Below are 22222 nucleotides of genomic sequence, written 5' to 3'. Positions count from 1 at the left end.
CACAGTAGACACAGCGTTGGGTCATGGCAACAGTGAAAGACAGGGATTTTGCCCAGAGGTGTGTATGTCTTATGAGTGTATTTTTGTAAATGTCATGTCTGCTGTATGAATGATGTTGACTGAGTTCAGGAGTCAAGGTTTGATCAAAAATGTGGGCATGGTGCATTTTTAAAGAACCACACCCAAAGGATTTGAACAAGCAGCAATGTATACAGACTGGTTTTCTGTAAAAGTATGCAGTATGTTTGTGTGGGGGAGTGAGTGAAATGCTCCGTAAAGTAGCCTCTATGCTGTTCATTTTTCTTACATGATCAGCATTAACATCAAGTTGTAAAGGATTTTGCTTCTCTTGATGTGGCTTATGAAAATTTGCTTTCATATAAAATAGAGCAATGTAGCAAAAGAGAGTTATAGAGATAAAGTGAGAGATAAAGAATGAGACATTTGGATGAAAGATATAACTAGAGACCTATGGAGATGGAATAATGGAGATTAAGCCATTGATAGAGAAGGCATGATGGAGAGAGATGGAACGAGGTATGTCATAAGGGCAAGAGTGAAATTAACTTTTGCCCTTAAATAAAAACAACCCTCTTTCTCTTCTCCTGTGCCCAATATTTTCTTTCTCCAGTGTGGCTTTATTAAAACATTCCACACTTAATAACCTCAGAGGATGTGCCCGATGAGGAGCTTGCTGCTAATGTGGCTTAGATGATTGTGACAGAGCCGTGTTTGTGTTTGGATGTAATGAACAGGCAGTTAATCAGCCCGCTGTTTTTAGTGAGTTGTGTGTAATGGCACATTAAAGCATCATCTAAATCTACCTGCAATTTTTCACATAATTAAGCAATGCCACTAATTCACAGCTAATTCATTAACAGGAGAAATAATAATAGCACACTTTGATTTGGTAGCTTTTCTTTCAGTTTTACCCTGATATTTACTGAGCGAGATTACCATCATTCTATGCTAATCAGTATAAGCCCTATCATTAGCTCATTGTGTGTGTGTGTGTGTGTGTGTGTGTGTGTGTGTTAATCTTTGTCTGCTATGAACACACTAATCAATGCCATTAGCTTAAGAGCCTTTTTAAACTATGACTCATCCCCTCAGCAGAGCAAAAAGGGATTGTCAGTAGCTCCACAGCTTAATACCTTCCCTAGATTCTCATGCGATTTAAATGAATTCTTGCATCAGATTAGTCAGAAAATTGGCTCAAATATTTAGTGTATTTGGTCTGCTTCTTTAAAGGACCCGTGATAAGACATGCAAATTGTCTCAAAATTGTTTGTATTTAATATGAAATTAACAATGTCAAATGCTTTTTTCTATTTGTGTGCATTTTTAAGGCCCTGCAGCACGGCTTCTTGAACTTTGAGACATTTGACGTGACTGAGTATGAGCACTATGAGGTAACTGGAAAGTTTAATGAAATTACAGGGTTCCATACATGTATTTTGTGCTTTGTACCAGCTTTAATCATAAGCCATCTATGAACTTTCAGCCTATTTGTACTGCCATAACCCCTTGCATTCCTCTCTTTCTCTTGCTTTTATCATTAGCGTGTAGAGAATGGAGACTTCAACTGGATAATCTCCGGCAAATTTCTGGCCTTTAGTGGGCCTCACCCAAAGAGTAAAGTAGAAAACGGTGAGCTGTGGATTTTTCACCTCTTGTGTTCCCTGCCCAAAAATATCTAAGAGAAATTATGCATTTTGTGTGTTGTTTTGGTGATGCAAACACACCAGCGATATTTCCTTGTTACTTATTGTTGCCAATATGCAGTTATTCAATATGAGGGACTATAATGGCATTTTTACATTTTACCAACATTCTCATTGGTGTAATAAATAATTACCAATATTAGTCCTTTTCAAACAAATTCATACCTTTACTATTACATGTAAATTAGTTAATATTTGACAGATTTCTGCCAGTGTAATGTTCTATTATTTTCTGTACATGACTTTTAACTTTTGCTAGAAGAAACAATTTCTCTCTCTTAAAAATGTGTATGTTTAATCTTTTTGTTTTAATCTAGGCTATCCTCTCCATGCCCCTGAGGCCTACTTCCCATACTTCCGCAGGCACAACGTTACCACCATCGTCCGCCTCAACAAGAAGATCTATGATGCTAAGCGGTTCACAGATGCTGGCTTCGACCACTATGACCTGTTCTTTGTGGATGGCAGCACACCAAGCGACGTCATCATGCGCCGCTTCCTGCATATTTGCGAGAGCACAGATGGCGCTGTGGCTGTCCACTGCAAGGGTAAGCAGAAGCTTAAAGGCCTCTCACATTAGCATGCCCTGTTCTTTGTTTGGTGACATGACACAGCCTTATGGTGGCGCTGTTGTATCAAAACCGTGAGAAGCTGATCAAGTGATGGTGCACCAAGCTTGTTTAAGAAATATTTGATGACACTGATTGTGAACTTGTGTGATGTAGCTAAGGTTGGGGCATTGTACAAAGTAAGGTGTGGTAAAAAACAGTTCTGTTATATTTTGTGGATGTTTAAAAAGGAAAAAAGGCTCCTTTTTCTGACAGCATTGAGGTTTTTTTCCACAGTGTACCCAGAAGCAGAGTGATAGCGTTCATAGTTTAAAGAAAGAAAACCTTTGTGCTTATTCCATACAGATCTATGGTTCATTGTAATAAACATATACTTTACATATATGAGGTTATTTGAATATTATTTATATTTTAATTGGACAAACATTGTGTGTGTATGTATGTATGTATGTACGTATGTATGTATATGTGTGTGTGTGTGTGTGTGTGTGTGTGTGTGTGTGTGTGTGTGTGTGTGTGTGTGTGTGTGTATGTATGTGTGTGTGTGTGTGTGTGTGTGTGTATGTATGTGTATATATATATATATATATATATATATATATATATATATATATATATATATATATATATATATATATATATATATATATATATATAATACACACATTCATTTACATTTACAGCATTTGGCAGATGCCCTTAACCAAAGCGACGTACATAAGTGCTTAAATCTCTAGCATGGTAGATCGGAGGGTGCGGCGTGCAGTGCGAGGAGAGATGAGGGCTTTTAGGTAAGAGGGAGCTAGGCCATTTTTGGCTTTGTAGGCCAGCATCAGTATTTTGAATCTGATGTGTTCAGCTACCGGTAGCCAGTGGAGGGATTGCAGCAGTGGGGTGGTATGCGAGAACTTTGGCAGGTTGAAAACCGAGCAGCTGTATTTTGGATCATTTGCAGAGGACAAATTGTGTTCATAGGTAGACCTGCTAGCAGTGCGTTGCGGTAATCCAGTCTAGAAATGACAAGAGACTGAACAAGTACCTGAGCAGCCTGTGTGGACAAAAATGGCCGAATCCTTCTAATGTTGTAGAGAAGAAACCGACATGAGCGAGTCACATTAGCAACATGAGAGGAAAAGGACAGTTGATTGTCCATGGTTACCCCAAGGTTGCGAGCTGTGGCTGAAGGGGAGATCAGATCGTTGTGCAAGGATATAGCAAGATCATGACCTGGGGATGAATCACCCGGGATGAACAGCAGTTCAGTTTTGCTAGGATTGAGCTTTAACTGATGAGCAGTCATCCATGATGAAATTTCTGCCAGACCTGCTGAGATCCAATCAGAAGCTGTGGTATCTGAGGGTGGGAAAGGGAAGATAAGTTGTGTATCATCAGCATAGCAGTGGTAAGAGAACCCATGTGAGGAAATAACTTCACCAAGAGAGTGAGTATAGAGGGAGAAAAGAAGAGGACCAAGTACTGAGCCCTGAGGGACACCAGTGGAGAGTCTGCGTGGAGCAGATGTCACTCCTCTCCATGTTACCTGATATGAGCGTCCTTTCGGGTAGGAAGTGAACCATTCCCAAGCTGATCTACAAATCCCAAGACTTCTGAGGGTGGATAAGAGAGTCTTGTGGTTGACCATATCAAACGCTGCTGAAAGGTCAAGGAGGATAAGGACGAATGACAGTTTGACTGATCTAGCAGCATGTAGTTTCTCAGAGACATCCAAAAGGGCTGTCTCTGTGGAATGAGCTGCTTTAAAGCCAGACTGGTTGGGATCTTGGAGGTTGTTCTGTGAGAGTTAGACAGACAGTTGATTATAGACAATGCGTTCAAGAATTTTTGAAAGAAACCAGGGAAGTGATACCGGTCTGTAGTTACTGATGTCTGATGGATCCAGAGCAGGTTTCTTTAGGATGGGAATTACCCTTGCTCTCTTAAGTTGTTGGTACCTGACCAGATGCTATGGATCTATTGATGATAGTGGTAATGAAGGGCAGAAGGTCTTGCGAGATGGCCTGGAGCATAGTGGAAGGGAGTGGATCCAATGGGCAGGTGGTAGGATTGCAGGTCTGGATGAGTTGTAAAATCTCTTTTGCTGCTACAGTTGAGAAATGTGACAATGAAGGTGTAGGGGAATCCATACTTTGAGAAGTAAGTGCAGTCAGGGCTGAAGTGAATGTCCGGCAGATTTCTTCCATCTTCTCCTTGGAGAAATAAGCAAAGTCTTCTGCAGTCAGGGAGGATGAAGGAGGAGGAGCCGGGGGGTTGAGCAGATAAGAGATGATGTGGAATTTCCGAGGGTCATATGAGGAAGCTTCAAGCTTTTCCTTGTAGTCTTGGCAGAAGTCACATCTGAGGAGAACTTGGCAAGGAGTGTTCGGTAAGAATCAAGATCTGCATCAAGTTGTGATTTCTTTCACTTTCTCTCAGATGATCTTGGCTCTCTTATGAAAGCCAAGGAGCAGAACAAGAAGTTTTCTTGGGTTTAGTGAACATAAGGCAGAGGAAGTCCATAGTTGAGAAAAGAGATGAAAGGAAAGTATCTGTGGCTGAGTCCAAGGGTAGTGAAGAAAAAGACTCAGTATCAGGAAGGGAAGAAAGAGTGGCAGAAGCTACAGAAGAAGGGGAGACAGAGTGAAGGTTGCGGCGGGTAAGAGCAAGGGGGTGAGAGGTAGTTTTAGGTAGGGTAGGGAGCGTGATGGTGAAGGATACCAGGTGATGATCGGAGACGTGTAGTGGGGTAGCAGTCACGTCTGTACCTGGAGAAGGACGGGTGAAAACCAGGTTCAGGACATTGCCTCCTTTGTGTGTGGGGATATAGCTGTTGAGTGTCAGGGCGAAGGAGTTGAGAAGAGTCAGGAGGGAAGAAGATTGAAGCTTGTCAGACTGGAGGTTGAAGTCACCAAGCACCATCAGAGGGGAGCTATCGGAAGGGAGAACACTAAGTAGTCTGTCCATTTGTTCCAGGAAGTCACCTAGGGGACCAGGAGGGCGGTAGACAACAATGATAACAAGGTTGATTGGAGAGGTAACTGAAATGGCATGGAATTCAAAAGAGGAGATGGTTAAATGAGACCAGAGGAGAGGTGTAAAGCACAATTTATTTGACAACAATAAACCTGTACCACCACCCCTGCCTGTTTATCGTGGTGAGTGAGAGAAAGCATAGGCAGAGGATAAAGCAGCGGGTGTAGTAGTGTTCTGTGGGGATATCCAGAATTCTGTTAGCGCAAGAAAATGAAAGGAGTAATGGGAAGTTAAAGCAGAGATAAAATCAGCTTTCTTTACAGCAGACTGGCAATTCCAGAACCCACCTACCACCACTGTTTGAGACTTACACAACAGAGGAGGGTAGATGAGGTTACTGGGATCAGTACCTCTGCTCTGTAGACAAAAGCGTCTGCGACAGTAGGAAGTGAGTGCAAATATGTGCTTCAAACCCATCTCTGTAGTCAACCAAAAGTGAGAATTAAGGTATGGTGTAATATATCAAAACAGCACTAGACACTTATGTTACAATGTGAGAGAGAGATACTTACAAACCTTCAATTTGAAAGGGTAAGCCCTGCCCACAATTCACACCTTAAGGGAGACTGAAACTACTCCTGATTAATCAGCTGAGAGAACAACAAAGACCAACACTATAAAAATCAACAATGGTATAGATTAGAATAACAAAATTCAAATCACACTACTCTAGAACAAAGTGAGTTAAGCAGATAGTATACAAAAGTTAGGAACCTACTTTACCAGAAGACAATATATTCAATATATTCAAATGTAGAGAGTTAAAAACACACACACACACACACACACACACACACACACACACACACACACACACACACACACACACACACACACACACACAATGTATACCCACAGTATTACTACAGTTATTATCTTAATCAGACATCATACATTGCAACAGATGTGCCAATACACACACACACACACACACACACACACACACACACACACACACACACACACGTATGTATATGTGTGTGTATGTATGTATGTATGTATATGTGTATGTATTGGCACATCTGTTGCAATGTATGATGTCTGATTAAGATAATAACTGTAGTAATACTGTGGGTTTTTTCTTGCCCGTTGTTTATGCTCTAATGTTTGAAAGAATCTGATCTATTAAAATAAATTTTTACAGGCAGCATTTAGTATCAAACAGTTATTTTTGTTCCTGTTGCTTAGTGACTTTTAATTTTTAACAGTTACAGCGTTCACACACTTATTTATAGTTTCCAAAGCCTTCCTTACAACCGCCAATGATTTTCATAACTTTTCACAAACAAGGCAGAGAACAACTGACTATTAGTGCATTTAGTGTATATCTGCAAGCAGCTGGCATATCATGGCCAATCAACATTACATGGTGGTTGCTTAGGCTGTGTTACCTTCTACACTTTAAAATCTAATGGAATGTGTATCAAAACTCCTGAAACATCATGTCACTCTTTGACACATTACTCACAAATCCAGACTGTAACTTTCTTGTGAATACATTTGCTCAGGTATCACATTGCACAGCTTTTGACATTTTGTTTGTTTCCCAGCTGGTTTGGGAAGGACAGGCACGCTGATCGGCTGCTACCTGATGAAACACTACAGATTCACTGCAGCTGAAACCATCGCTTGGATCCGTATCTGCAGACCCGGCTCCATTATCGGACCCCAGCAACACTTCCTGGAGGAGTAAGTAGGATGGAAGGATTAAGATTCTGAGAATTATGATTGTATAGTATTATATTATTGTTGTACTCCTTATCTGTCCAGAACAATAAATATAGTGTGCTATGTACACTAGTGTGTTTAAGTTGCACACACTTTGTTCTGGAGCTATACTGCCCCCAACTGTCTATGTTGGTATTGCGCCAAGCAGACATGTACTGGTTATTTTGGAGGATGGTGAAGCAATGCTCCAAATGGCTGCATAATACATCCTGTAGCATGGAAATCCTGCCTTATTGCATTCCAGAGCTTTTCCCCAGATATTATATTGCATGGTAACACCCTATAAAACTTTCATCTCTATCTCAGTAGCTGATAATGTAGCACAATTTCCTTTCTTCCAATTTTAAATCAGAGAGAGAAAGAGAGACAGCCTGAAGGTTGCTACTTTGGTAAAAGAGCACTTTGGTACTTCTGGTCTCTAAATTATCATAGCATAATAAATAATAATTTAATAAGCTGTTATTAAAAACTATCCAGCTAACTGTAATGAACAATGAACCAAAAACAAAAACACAGCGCTCAGTGTAGATTTAACAAGCCTAACAAAAGCAGTTAGTTGTATATACATCATAACTCATTTAGAGGCAAGAAGTGCTATCTTATTTACTGTTAATGCTGTAAGTGTCCGTGTTGGTTTGAAATAACTTGAAGTCAGGGGATGGAAGCCCAAATAGGAATTCCAAATGGATTGTTCATACTTTTTGTTTTTCCTAGTTTAAGGATTGGCCATTGTGAATGTTGTGCCTTGTGAATTTATGCAAGAAATGTTGTATTATTAATTGAAATCCATTTCATCTATTCCACCAGTCTTCTAGTTAGTTGGGATAAATGCTTGTATCTTAAATATAAGGACACTCAATAATGTAAACCCTGAATTGTTATATTAGTGGTAGCTGATGCAATAGAGAGTCTGGGTTGCATTACTGGAAGATCACATGCACAACACTTGCACAAAAAAAAAAAGGCAGTCTTACTGATTTGTTATGCTCATGAACATGAATGATGTTTTGTAAATCTGTTTTATTTATTACAAGATTAATAAAGGAAGCTTATCATCACCTAGCACCTCTACAATAGTCCAGATGTACTCTATACATGGTCAGATTATCCTAAAGCCAGTTTGAACCTTTAACTTTTAATATTTAAGGTTTTATTTAAACTTTTAATATTTAAGGCCAACGCTGCAGCAGAAAGTGAGTCTGTGCATAAAGCTCCAAATATAAGTGGAATGTACACAGCATGTTCTGCAGAAGCATAGGAAGGGTTTATCTTTATAGAAAGCAGCACTCCTGTTTTGCATCATGTGTTCTCATGAACTAGTGTCCTTCTTATTAGAACAGAGGTCTGCCCCTTGGCTTTGGTTCTGCTGCTGCCAGGAAAGGCTCTTGAGCAAGTGTCTAGGAAAACTAACTCCCCTATGAACAAGAGGAAGAAGCAACATAGATATAACATGCATGCTGTGGGTGAGATGAAACACTCAGTGAGAATGTGTGATTAATCAACAGTTCACTGTACATGCTGGGGCCTGGATCCAACCAAAACTAAAAAGGGCAAAGTGATGCGCATAATAATGTCAGGTTTTGGATCTGTTGGTGCCGGTTAGAGTTAAAGCATACCGCCTTCTCTGAAGTCACGATTTAACCAGTGCTGTTAGAATGTAGTGTTCTTTTAGTACTGGAGATAAACATTTTCTGCTTCATACTAAGGCCACTGTGTAGCATGTGAGATTGGTCAAAAGGTGTTTATTGTAATGTGCTTCTTCTAATTACAGTTAAAGCTCCTATAATATAGTTCATTCAGAATAAGGTGGAGACTTAACATAAATGGCATAAAAAATAAAATGTAGTTTTTCATACTGCAATGCTTATTTTACATTTATGGAAGGATTCACTAGGGTGAAAGCTGTAGAACAGTGAGAGGCAAAGCTCAGGAACACTGAGCTGTGAGTTATTAACTTCAAAAAAAGCAAACAAAGGCTGGTGAGAGAACAATCGTTTATAGTCTCTATAATGCATGTGATGCAGCGTTAACTATAATTATAAAAGTATGGATAAAAAGTTGTTTTGAACAGTAAATATGACCATATTTTAGAAAAATGGCATTTTAATAAAAATATAAATAAGTTTAATAAAATATGATCATTGCAGTGGTAAAGAATGAATGTGCTGTTATAGAAAAATAATCAACTTCAGTAACTCTGCTGAATTACATAATTGATGATTACATTGTAACAGCAAAGCACTGTTTTATACGCGTTTTTTTAATACAAAAATTTTCTCTGTTCTTATTCTATCTTTTTCTCTCGATGTATTGTTGTTCTGCTGTTGTGTAGGAAGCAGACATACCTCTGGGCTCAGGGAGACGTGCTTCGTTCGAAGCAGCAGAAGTCGCAGGTGTATGAGCAAAGTAATGTTCCTCGCCTCATCTCAAGCATGGATGACCTGACCATCAGCAGCAGCTTCCTCAGATCTGGCAGCATGGAAGAGGTGAGAAGAAGTAGTAGAGACATTCCCACTTTCTCTTAGATGATTTTTGCTTTGCACTTATTATAAGCTCGAAGTAAATGGGACTATTTTCAATAACATAATGTTTAATATGTAATGGTGTTAATTCTTGCATTCCAACAACAATCAGACAACACCAGTAGAGAGTTTCTATTTTTTCTCCTATAAACCTGGACGTTTGTATCACATCATGCATGTAGGTAAACAGGAACTAAAGAAACTAAACCATTTTGATGGTAGGGTAGGGAATGTAAAATGTGGAGATTCATTTACAATCACTGTTGACTGGAGTTGACAGCTGTAAACAGATTTGTATATTATGTGAATATGTAGTAAACAATATTTTTAGTTTCTTTTTCCACTACATTACACCTAGACTACAGATAAAAAGCAGATTAAAAGGTCTGTAACATTATGCTACAGATTGATTAATATGGTGACTAACACATTTTCTCTATCCTGCCTTAATACTCCAATCAAATAGAGGAAACTATTAATTTGTGTTTTTGTAATTGAGTGCATAAAGTTGAGTCATGTCTGAAGATGGTAGAGACCTTTCACGCTACTAGTTTTTTGTACACTGTTCCTGCAATCTGCAAATGTTCAGCTAATAATTGGGGTCACCTGAGAGCTTGGTGTAGTAAAAGTAGTATTTTAGGTCAAGGTGCTTCACATGACCATGACTATACAGGATATGTCTCATTTTACAGAATGGTGAATACAGTGAAAACGGTCTCAGTATGACTCAAGGAGATAAACTACGTGCCTTAAAGGGCCGGAGGCAGCCAAGGTTATCCACCTCCACAACTCTGAGGTAAGATCAGTCTCTAATTCAAAGAGATCCTGAATGCTGTGATGCAATACCAATATCTGTTAAAAAGATCAATTACAACATATATACATAAAATCAGAAGTTTCTGTCTAGCTTGTAATTATCCTTTAAAAATGTAATAAATAAATAAATAAACAAAACATATAATTGAACACAATGCAATACATATTGATACAATTTTATTGTATTGTCTGACACCATCTGAGTCATTTTTACAGCTCAATCATTTTAGACTAATGGTTCATGTTCCTTTGCCTCTGAAACAAAAGATGTGGAGCTAAAGTAATTACGTTGGAGCCGGGTGCCGAGTGTGTGGTTGCTATAGTAACATGCAGTGTCACTTTCTCTCTTAGATGTTGTCTTTGTTCCTTAACATCATTCCATTTAATGATGTTCTGTCTTTATGAGCTGTTAGTGTTTTATCTGTTTGATAAAAGCACTAAGAAGTGCCGATCCCTTTTTTCTATTTTTGATTGAATAGTAAGAACACTGCTGATTTATTGCTGTTTAAAGGTTCATATGAAAGTGCCTCCTGTTTAGTTATTGACGAATTTTAGATGTAGATAATGTTGCTGAAAAACAATTAATCCACCCTACATTTTCTTACATCTTTGTAATTGATATGTGATTTTCAGTAACATTTATTTATTTTTTTTTGTAATGATATTATGGTAGACTTTTTAGTTAAATTTATTTATTGACTTGTTCTATATCTATTTTCACTTTTATAACGTACCCACAATGCTGTTGGACTACCTGTTGTAGTCCAACAGTGCAGTGGGATTTACCCTAACTTCATCTCTATATATTGAGAGTGATGAAGCAGCACTTAGTTTTTAACACTGTTTAAGTATCTCACCTCCTCATATGTCCATTCTGTTCAGACAGCTAATATGGCCTTCAAATCCATTGCACTCATCAGTCATAGATCGCTGTCTAGACGGGCTTAGTCTCTAATCATCATTATCATCATCATCTAACCAGTAACTTAGCTTTGTATAGCTGCATTGCATACTGGAACCTTGAATCCAGAATTTGAACCATTTTATTTTTTTTATTAATATCACAAATGTTACTAGAAAATGCTAAGAGGTTAAATAAGTGTATGCTCTTTTGTTCTTAATTTTTGCTTTTGAAATTTACACTAAAAAGAACAAACAAAATGAAAGCATACTTGTTCCAAACCGAATTAGAAACGTTTTTTTTTTTTGTTTGTTTTTTTTTTTTTGCCTCAGCAAAATTTCCATAACCCAATATTTACCACACAACTATTAACAGCACTTATGAGCATTATATCTCCTCCACCATTAAACACGCATTATGCAGAACAGGGCACTTATTGCCCTTCTCAAGACCCAGTGACATGCAGACAACCTCAATCACATGCAGATATCAGTGATGCTCGTGACGATGCTTATGATGATGTGCATGGCCCGCTTTTTAGCACTTTGTGCGAAATTAATTAAGGGCCGTACACTTGTTCAAAAGGAGGTTGTTGAATTTACATCAATGTCACAAGAGTGGTGAGAGAAGAGGCCACTCACACCAGAATGGTCCTCCTACTCATTTTACTGCGCTAAGCAAGAGAGACAAAGTTATACAGAAAGAGACAGATGGATTAATGAAAGACGTACACAGATGGCCTGTTTGCTCAAAAAGGCACAACAAAAAGTTTGAATGAAAGCGATGGATGAAGACAGAATGAGAGCGCATTGCAGATGCCTTTTATAAGCTCCATTCATGTTTTTTTTTTTTTCTTCTCCAAGTGAGAGAGTGGGAACTCTTTATGATGAAGACCTGCTGAAGAATGAGCAGTAGCAGAACACTGTGCTTTCACACTCCTTCCTGCACCTTCACCCTGTTCTTCCTCTTTATTGTTCTACTCGAGCTATTTCTGGCTTTGTCTTTCATAGCTTCTTTCTGAGCCCAGGCAAAGCCTTGAGGAATCAATTTTCTTTGAGTAATTAATATTAAAAAGATGTGCAGTGTCAAATTCACTGTAAATGTTTGAGTTTGCTTATAGATAGTTTGTCTATCTGTTAAAAAGAAATATTCAGTGTTTTAAAGTTTGTGTGCCGATTATTTTGTGTGCCAAGTTTTTAAGAATGTTTGGAATTTCCCCTGATTGATATCTGGAAAGTGGTGCTGCATTTATACACCATACTAGTGAAATTTCAAGAAAGTACTTCACTTTGAATGCTGATTATATAATGTTTTTTATTGGATATAATGTTTTGTATTGATTCTGGTATTTTGTAATAGGAAACAGTATTTATATCTTCCATCATTGTACTGCAATGAGTATTATGACCCAAAATAACTTGTACATTACTGGTATGATCATCAAAATCGCCACAAACTCTATGAAGATTGTCAGAATGCCTAAAAACAGCTTTTAGCTAATAAAGTCACAAAAATCGGTTATGGTTCTGTTCACAATGAATAAATATTCATGCAAGCTTGAGGGTAGTACATACAGCATGTTTACAAAGATATCTTTATCATCTTTTTAATACAAGAGGCAAAAATATAATTCCGAGATTGTTAATATTTTTAGTATGCTAATTACTAAAACTCCCTTAAGATATATTAGGTACAGTGTGTATTAAGTATTTCAATAACATTGACTCAAATAATAATAGTTAATAGTTAATAGTTCAATAAAAATGGTTTTGTTATATAATACAATACCAGAAAATGATTTGTGCATGAAAAAATGACTCCTATTGTTTTCTGTTTCTCAAAATGCGTACGTTTCACAGTAGTAGACTGACTGGCTCCAGTACTCAAGGACAAGGTTCCCCCCTCAAACCCTCCAAACTGGCGCCCTCTTCTTCCACTTCCACTTCCTCCTCTACCTCCGCCTCTGCCAAGAGGATCAGCCGAATCTCTCCATCCTCAACCAACTTGAAGAGGTGAGTTGCATAGTCCTTTTATATAGATCCATTCCTGCTCTGACCTTCATTCTCACATTGTGTAGTCACTTTCCCCAACGTGGCTACTTCTGTTGGTTAACCAATGGCATGCTTTTCTACTCTGTGCTTGTCTGATATATGAATCCCCCTTTCACCTATCTTCCTCTTTCTCTTTTTCCTCCTTGTCTTGTATTTCCCCCCCTTAGTCCCCTTGTAGTGGTTTTCCCTCTCTATACTCTATATGCTGATGTGGAGAAATAGCCGGGTCACTTAAAGGAGTGGCCAATTCTCTTTTACATTCTCATTATAGGGACGTAGGGCATTCTATTGTTTTTTTTTTTGTTTGTAAACAAAAATAGATGCCAGATCATTATGGCCTCTGTGGCAGTTTGGTGCATTTTTGGACATTTTCAGTATTTTATCAGCTACTGCACTGTATTTTGTGCTTAAAAAACAAAAAAGAAAGAATGAGCTATTTCTTTTGCCCATTCTGTATCTTCTGCCTGTCATAATGATGTGCAGAAAGTGTTGAGCGTATTGCAGTGATGAGTCCACCATCCCGTCCCCAATGTATGTTCATTTTCCTTCCCTCATCACCCCCATCTCCCCACCCCCACAGCTCCAGTCTAAACTCCAGATTAGCCACCTCATTGGGCAACCTGTACGTCATCACTGGAGACTCACGGAATCACCATCAACACTTGTTTGCATCGTCATCTCCTTCCTCGTCTCCATCTTTCCCTGTCCCCCGAGCCACATTTGCCAGCATCTCGGCTCTGGCTGCAAACACTTTTCACTATGAAGTCAACAACAACAGTGATCAATATAGTGCCTCAAATGGCAATCCCAAGATCTCGGCATTCAGCAACCACAACCACAACCACAGCAGTCTTGGTGGAGCCTCCAACACTGGGAGGTTTGGCTTGGCGGAGCAAGGTCAGAACCCTTTGACGGCAGGTCTGAGTCGGCCCTCAGCCCGCTATCTCAGCCGCTCCATTCCTGTAAGTGAGCTTGTACACCTCTTTGCACATCCCTGCATATGCAACAGCAGCATTTCTTCTCACAGTTCCTTTCTCACATTCCTTTGTTCTCTGTCATTCCTTTTGTTCAGATGTTATCCTTCTAGTCCTTCTAATCCTACTCATGCCTTTATTAATACTAGTATTAAAGGGATGGTTCTGAGAAAGTTTCCCCTTATACTTCCTTAGTTTGGATTAAAGCTCTAAATCTGAGGGAATGTTAGTCTATGTAACCTAAAAATCTTGCCTATGAAGTCTGATTCCTCAGCTTCTTCAGTAGGATAGCAGATTGTGCCTTCATGACATTACACTTGGTGACCTAGAGCATTTGGTATAAATATATTGTTATATAATCGGTCTTTGCTGAGAAGTGGCAAATGTAAAATTTTCTCTGAACCATTTTTGCAGTCTAACATGGCACTTAAAGCAGTAACTTATTAATAAAGGAATGTTAAAAAAATTAGATCACACCTTTTAAAAACATTGTTTTATATTGTCCCCCCCCCCTCTCTGTGAGTGTGTGAGTGAGAGTGCGTAAGAGAGAGAACCATACACTTGCATATTGCTTTTTGCACACATGATCTAATCGTCTAAGCTTCTTTACAAATGCTTTTAATTATCTTCAGAGTGTTTTACTCAATGCATTTGCCTTCCACATTCTCTAATTAAACTCTTATTAAGGCCTTTAAATATACCCCAGTTGCCGTTGTGTAGTGGGCTTGATTGAGGTTCTGAAACTAATTTTCCATCAGCACTCAAATATGTGGTACATTTTAACTCCTCTGCTTCATTTCGAGTGTATCCCATGCTTACTTCTTAAACCATTAAAAAACCTCTAAATATCGATTATAGCTAACGTTGGTATCCATCTGTTACAGTAGTTCTGGCTGCTTTGTACACTTATTTGGCTCTACTCTAATTCTGCCTCCAGCACTAACACAAAAACTTGTGCCTCAATCCATGCTGCTGTTTGATACACTGGGATTGTTATAGTCTGCACAAAGTGCTCATTGAGGCACCAAGACCACAGTCCTACCCTGCTCCATCTTTGCCAAAACAATTTCCTTGAACAGACATGAGACTTGTATCATGCCCATTATGTCATTTTATCTCAGTTTTTTTCCAGGAAACAAAAATTCTGCCTTGCATATAATACCTTCTGTAAAAACTAGTTGTTAAGATAGAAGACAGACTTCTGGTTACAGAGTCATTGCCTGTAGTTCCAACTGCAAAATACAGGTTTATTTGTGCTCTCATTGTAAGACATTATGGTTTCTATAGCAACTGCTCATTCACAGGGACTTGTACAGCAGACACATCACATAATCTAATACTAATAATAAACTGTTTAAAAAACATGTTTTAATGAATAAATAAATGCATCTAATTGTTAATATGGAGAAGCTTTCCATGAATAGATGTTTATTTACCATTAAAGAAGAACTTGCTATTGTCAGTGCAATAGTTAGATTTAAAGCTGTAACTAAGTTTTCCAACATCTTCAGGGCAGAAGAGTTTACAATAAAAGAGAAGCCGGAGAGGAAATGACTGTTTACAACTGCTAAATTTGTAAATGTGAATAGAACATGTCTTGCAGATGTTGCAGGACATTAAATGTAACCATAACATTTACAATGTGTTATACGGCAAGCCTTTATTTTTATATTATTCTGGTATAGCAGCATGATTTGCTAGTGATTACAATGTTTAATTTATTAATGACACATCACACGTTTTAATGATTTATATTTCATTTGAAGTTGTGGAACATCTGAGAGAAAAGTATGTCCTGTTGACACCTACATTATAGTTGCTATGGACAGTCATTCTTCAATGGCCTCTCTCTCTCTCTCTCTCTCTCTCTCTCTCTCTCTCTCTCTCTCTCTCTCTCTCTCTCTCTCTCTCATGTGCGCGCTCTCACTCTCTCTCACTCTGCCACCCCCTCGCTTTCTCTTTCACTCCTGGTAAAATGGCCTACCATTTTACCAGGAAAACAGAGAAAAAGGATCAAGACCCATTCCATAAATGTTAAATAAACATCAGCACATTAGTTATAAGACTTCCTTATTAAACATCCCACTTTTAAATCTGTTTATTAATAATCTTAGATTATGTGGCATGTTCGCTGTACAAATCTCAAATTCTCAAAACTGAGAGTTCAACAGTGCTGAGTACATGTTGATGTCATTAAGAGCGACTACGCTGCTCAAAATGAATGTCCTTCTGCTCAATCTTCTGTCAACTCAAATAAACAAACAATTTCAAAGGTTTGATTGAAAGGTCAGAAGTGAATTTCCTCATATTGATGTGTCTGCATTTCCCATGATTGTTCTTTGGTGTAACCACCCCCTGCTTAATTGTGTTTTCTTTATAGAAGCCAACATTCTGATTTCCTATTTAAGCTTAGACAAAAATTTATAAATAGTAACTCCTCCTAGGGCTTTCGTGCCACATGCACCAAATTCGGATATGTTGTAGACCCCGGTCTGGAGTTTGTTGCTAAGTGGCCTTTTTTCCCATAGACTCCCATTATAAACTTTGGAGGTTTATAACTCTGCAAGCTTTCAAACTACCTACACCAAACTCGGCCAGCTCCTTTAGGGTGATACTCTGAACAAAGATTTAAATTGGTGTACCGACTGGCCTTTCGGTTGTGCCGCAGCCCCGCCCCCAATATATGCAAAATCAAAAAACTTTTTACAACATGGACATGTGACATATCAAAGCACTCAGAACAATGAGGGGAACTTCCATCACATTCTCCATTCTCCAAATGTTTTGGCACCCTAGCTTTCTGTCCACTTGCCTCCAAAAGTAACACTAACCGTTAATTCCACTCACCTCCAAAAAGCACCGCCTTTGCAAATACTTGCAACGTCGAAGCCAACATCAAAGTTTGTTACGACAAACTTTACAAATCTAGTTAAATCTCTTTTTGTGACTGCAACAGCAGGATGCAGGATAACTCTACTCCTGCTTTTGAACAGATGGTTTTAGAGCCAATTCATGCCTACATGCTCACAGCTTGAACATGCATCTTATGGTACCATACAGAATTCCTGAACGCTTTTGATTTGGCATTGTAGATGTATCCTCACAGTCAGGGGTGTAGATTCCACTGGGGCAATTCTTTCCTCACAGAACTATTTTTTTGTTCCTTGCCATCGGCTATACATAATGACCTGGACCAGGTGACTATAATTGTGAGAGGAGCAGCAAGAAGATGCTCGGTCATTCCCCCAACATTCACTGACAGTTCTCCTCTGTTTATAATGATTGATTTAAAGCCAGTTCACACCCACGCTTGCCTGTATGAAGTATCCTATCTATCCTGAGGTACAAGTACATAGCTACTGCAATCTTGGTTTGCTATAGTGGAAATATTCCAACAGCTAAACATCACGGAAGACATCAGATAGCCCTTAGGAGTGTGAGCACTGTTGCTGTGAGAACGAGATCAAAACACCCACATGCTTCAGAGTTGAAAAAAAAAAACACAGCATTTTGTTTGGCTTGTCTGTGTTCTGTTGCTTTTTATCCATTCAGTTAGCATCCTTCATCTGATTTTTTAGAGCCTAATTCAATTTAAATAATTCTTCTGTACTCACTGAAATATTTTTTTGCACAGGAAAACAAGCAATGGAATAAGACTGGGAATTATGAAGATATAATATCAGTATTGTGGTGAATGATGTCAAATATCTTTGAGATGTGTGTAATTTGTTACCCTCTTCTATCGTTTGTATGTTTATTAACTAAAAATTGCAAACTCTGAAAGGAATCAACTCATTTTTGTTACATATCATGATATTAATGCATCAAAACTTATTTTTAAGACCCAGAACTAAATGTTCTTAGTTTTATTTGAACAAACCTATATATTATGATGCACATTGTATACCATAGAAATATCTTGCATCCTGACATGGTATTTATCATATTGACCACCAGTGGAAAGATCCACTGGTCACAGTTTCAGTACCAATGTGATTCATTTTGGCACAGGCTAGCAGCACTGTTCACTCTGAATCCTCACAATCAAAAGCACACGGGTGCTGACTTTTCAGTTCAGGTTTTTTGAATCTTATGATGCAAAACCTAGCCTAAGATTCTGATTGAATGTGTGCTTTTGGACCAGCGTAATATTTAATAAACCGAAATGGCACAAACAAAACTTTTACCAGCACAAACGAAGCACAAACGAACAAGACTATATTGGGTAAATTTGGAGCATGTGGGGGGGGGCTGATGATGTCATCGGCCAATAATTCAGTGTTTAATATTATTAAAAAAAATGGCACAAACAAAACTTTTAGCAGCGCAAATCAGCACAAACATATGAGACGATTTCGGTTAAATTTGGAGCAGGTGGGGGGGCTGAGTGACCTAGATTTAACTATAATTATTCTTTTAATATCTAAAAAAACAAAAAAAAAAGCAGTGCACATGAAAATTTTTGCAGCACAAACGGAGCCAACTTCATGCTGGTTGCTTTTGGATATTTGTGCAACAGCCCCAGATACAAGAAGTGAGGCCGGCTTGATTTCTTTCTGGCCCAGACTGTATACTCATGCATTAATGACAGTTGTGTCAGGAGACACATTTGCTAGAGCTCCATTTGCTGTTCTGACAAATCAGTAATACATCATCAGTGTTGATTTGGAAGTGCGTGTAAAAAAAAAAAAAAAACAGACTAAGTGTAATCATCTGTTGCATATATCCTTGTGTTGTTGATAAAACCACATGAAACTATTGATAAATGTTTGATCTTAGCCTCACATCTAAGCAGTTACTGCTATTATCTTCTCTTCTTCCATTGTGGTTAAACTTAACCCCAGTGTCCAGGCAGTTTTACAGAAAATTAATTAAAAATAGAAACCAAAATTGTTTTAAGTCTAATTTCTGCTGGTTTATTTTTTTTATTTTATTAGTAGAAAGGTCTGTTTTTTTCTGTATCCCTGTTTGCTTGTCCCCGTTTGCTCAAACCTCAAAAACATTATCTCCACTAATGTGTTAAGATATTTTTTTATTATTCCTGATGTACGTGTGCTGCTTTTCTTTTAGGCAATATGCACAAATTGGCACTCGATCATGCATTTGGAACATCTATATTAAGCAACTTTTTTCTATTACCTAGTCCAAATGTTGTTTCCTGTCTATTAGAGAGGACGGCGAGTGTAATTTTCACATATTTAATGCAAATAATTTCCCTGTCCACATCAAGATGACTCCTCCTCATTTATCTCATCTGTCTGTTTTATAATAATAAGCCTCAAAGCTCAGCTGTATAGTTTATCCATGCTGTTGAGTCATTTTCTGTTGTTATATTCAGCTTGGTAATGACTTTGTTTCTTCTTATTCTCCTCCCTCTTTTCCAGTCCCTTCAGTCGGAGTATGTTCGGTATTAAAGCAGCAACTCTGCACTGATCCTGAACCTGTCCTTCTGGCCTTTCTCCACTGACATCCATCCTGCTAAGTGAGCACAAAAGGAACTTAATAAAGCCAGGTTCTGAAACCGGGTCTATAGATCCAGTGTTAAAATGCTTGTTTTGAAATACACGTCTCTGACGCTTTCTCTCTCTCTCTCTCTCCCTTCTTTATGTACTGTATATTTGTGTGTGTGTGTATATATCTATATATATATATATATATATATATATATATATATATATATATATATATATGTATATATATATATATATATATATATATAATGTGTGTATATATATGTATATATATATAATGTGTATATATATGTATATATATGTGTGTGTGTGTGTATATATACATATATACATATATGTATATATATATATACATATATGTATATATGTGTATGTATATATATATATATATATTATACAGTATATATATATTTGATATACGGTAGAAAAAAATATAAAAAATGCACAGATATACTAAGGAAAGACATTATTTTTAGAAAAGAAATTATTTTTTCTATTTCTCTATACTTTTATGATAATATCTTGGGCTTGTTACATATTATATTTATAAGTAAATTTTTGGTTGAAGGGAATGTGTTCAAATGTATTTTGTTATGATCTTCAAAGTATAAATCTATAATGACATATCAGACCTACAGTACTAAACTGATGGATCAAAATGTATTAATCAAGCTAACCTTTAACAGATTCATGTGTACAGTACAAGGAAAGAAATAGTGGCACAAATCAGGGACAAAGTTCACATGGGGGAGCGTCACCTTGGAGGGGGAGAGAGTGGTGCTGTGAGTCCGTATTGGTCCCACTATGCTCTGCAGCTTTACAGCGTGATTGTGTCTTTTTTTTATTATTATTATTATTTTTTTTTATCAGCTCCAAATGCTGACTTTATTTGAACTCTTACTCCGATGCAGATGAACATAAGCAATCTGAATACTTTTTTAATGCACACAGAAAATATACGTTGCTTTTCATAAGAATTTGTGCACCCTTTTCTACATTTTGTTGTGCTAAAAGCTGGAACTGAAATGAACTTACTTGTAAAAAGTAAAAAAAAAAAAATCTAAATAGTTTGTGATATTATTTATAAATAAAAATTGTAAAAGTATTCACCCCTATGTTAGATTTAAGAATCTCCTAAGTTAGACCTAATCTTTAAACACACCCCCCCCCCTTAATTGTATCATATTCTTTCCATTTTAAATAATGTATTTAATGTTGCTATGCTGGACTTTTTAAGTTTGCCATTTTTTTTATTAAAATGGATTATTAATTTAGAAGGTTAAGAGCAAGGGACTGTGAATACCTGTATACAATCACAACTTTTGCACTTTTATTTCTAAATCATTGTTACTGTCATTTGTACTAAGTCATCCGTTTCCCCCTTGTTTCAGTATTATGGGATATTTTGTGTATAGACTTTTAATTTAGTCTTAATTTCAGTCTATTTCAGTTCCAGGTTGTAATACTCCAAAATGTGGAACTTACAAGGGAGTGATTACTTGTACATGTCACTGTAGCAAAAGGGACTGTTAATGCATCATATTATGTGTGACATATGATACATTTGACATGTTGATGCTGATGGTAAATTAGGTTTTATAATTTGAATTTATAGGAAGATTTATAGATGATCTGATCTTTTTGTGTGTTTGACACAAAACAAACACACAATATTTTAACTACAATATTAATGATCTTTAGTGTTGCTGAAGAGTGTCACTTATCTACTGACGATTAAACCCATATGGGGTTTAAAATTGCTTTTGGATTTCCACTGATTTAATGTTAAAAAAAAAAAAAGGTAGTAGGGTTTATCCAATTGTTTGCTGATGTGTGTATAAGCCTGATTACTATTACTGTTTTGCCTCATTGGCCCTGTAGCAGCACTCTACATTCCAGATGACGATGTGCTTATCTATGTTTATACAATTTTTTTTTTTTGTCGTTTTAAGTATTCTACCTCTGATAAACAGATTATAAATATACAGGCTATATACAGGCTGTATAATATTGTCCTGCATATACAGGAGATGCATCGAAATGCAAAACACTGTACTACTTCTTTAAAAAAAAAAAAATAAATAAATAATGAAATACTGATGGTTTTGGGCATTTGATGCAAAATGGTGTTATGTTTTCTCTGTGTGTAGACATTCACACTCCAGTACACTCAAAAATGAAAAAAGATTTATGGTATTAATATCATACAAAAGCTTCCATCTTTTGCATAATTGCAAAAACAATTAAAAAATAGAAATTTAATGAGGAGACATTCTTCATGACATGCAGCAGTGCATAATAATGGCTGTAATTTATTGGAGCAGAGGTTTGAGCTTTGTCAATTTGAGCTCTTTTCACAGCAAGCATAGAATAGTGGGTGGCTCACGATGCAAGCGTTTCCATGGCTTGTGTTTTTTGAGGTGCTAATTGTGTTCA

The 22222-nt window shown here is 37.4% G+C and overlaps 1 protein-coding gene across 5 annotated transcripts in view; it reads left to right on the top strand.

The window, feature by feature from the left end:
• cdc14ab (cell division cycle 14Ab) overlaps positions 1-19962 on the top strand; it is a 35711-nt gene extending 15749 nt beyond the window's left edge. Inside the window, exons 8-16 of one of the 5 annotated variants that reach the window (XM_047810024.1) lie at positions 1350-1412; positions 1563-1650; positions 2042-2272; positions 6874-7012; positions 9384-9537; positions 10266-10369; positions 13153-13302; positions 13922-14303; positions 19700-19962. In XM_047810024.1, coding sequence (XP_047665980.1) covers positions 1350-1412; positions 1563-1650; positions 2042-2272; positions 6874-7012; positions 9384-9537; positions 10266-10369; positions 13153-13302; positions 13922-14303; positions 19700-19729 — 1341 coding nt within the window. In that variant the 3' untranslated portion in view covers positions 19730-19962. Of the gene's footprint in view, positions 1-1349; positions 1413-1562; positions 1651-2041; positions 2273-6873; positions 7013-9383; positions 9538-10265; positions 10370-13149; positions 13303-13921; positions 14304-19699 lie in introns of all 5 variants that reach the window. The other 4 variants (XM_047810023.1, XM_047810025.1, XM_047810026.1 and 1 more) reach the window with 4 other exon arrangements.
• The last annotated feature ends 2260 nt before the right edge of the window (positions 19963-22222 follow it).

Source organism: Tachysurus fulvidraco, chromosome 2 (genome assembly GCF_022655615.1).
Source record: "Tachysurus fulvidraco isolate hzauxx_2018 chromosome 2, HZAU_PFXX_2.0, whole genome shotgun sequence".
Lineage (NCBI taxonomy): Eukaryota > Metazoa > Chordata > Actinopteri > Siluriformes > Bagridae > Tachysurus > Tachysurus fulvidraco.
This window is presented reverse-complemented; position numbering and strand designations above follow the sequence as displayed.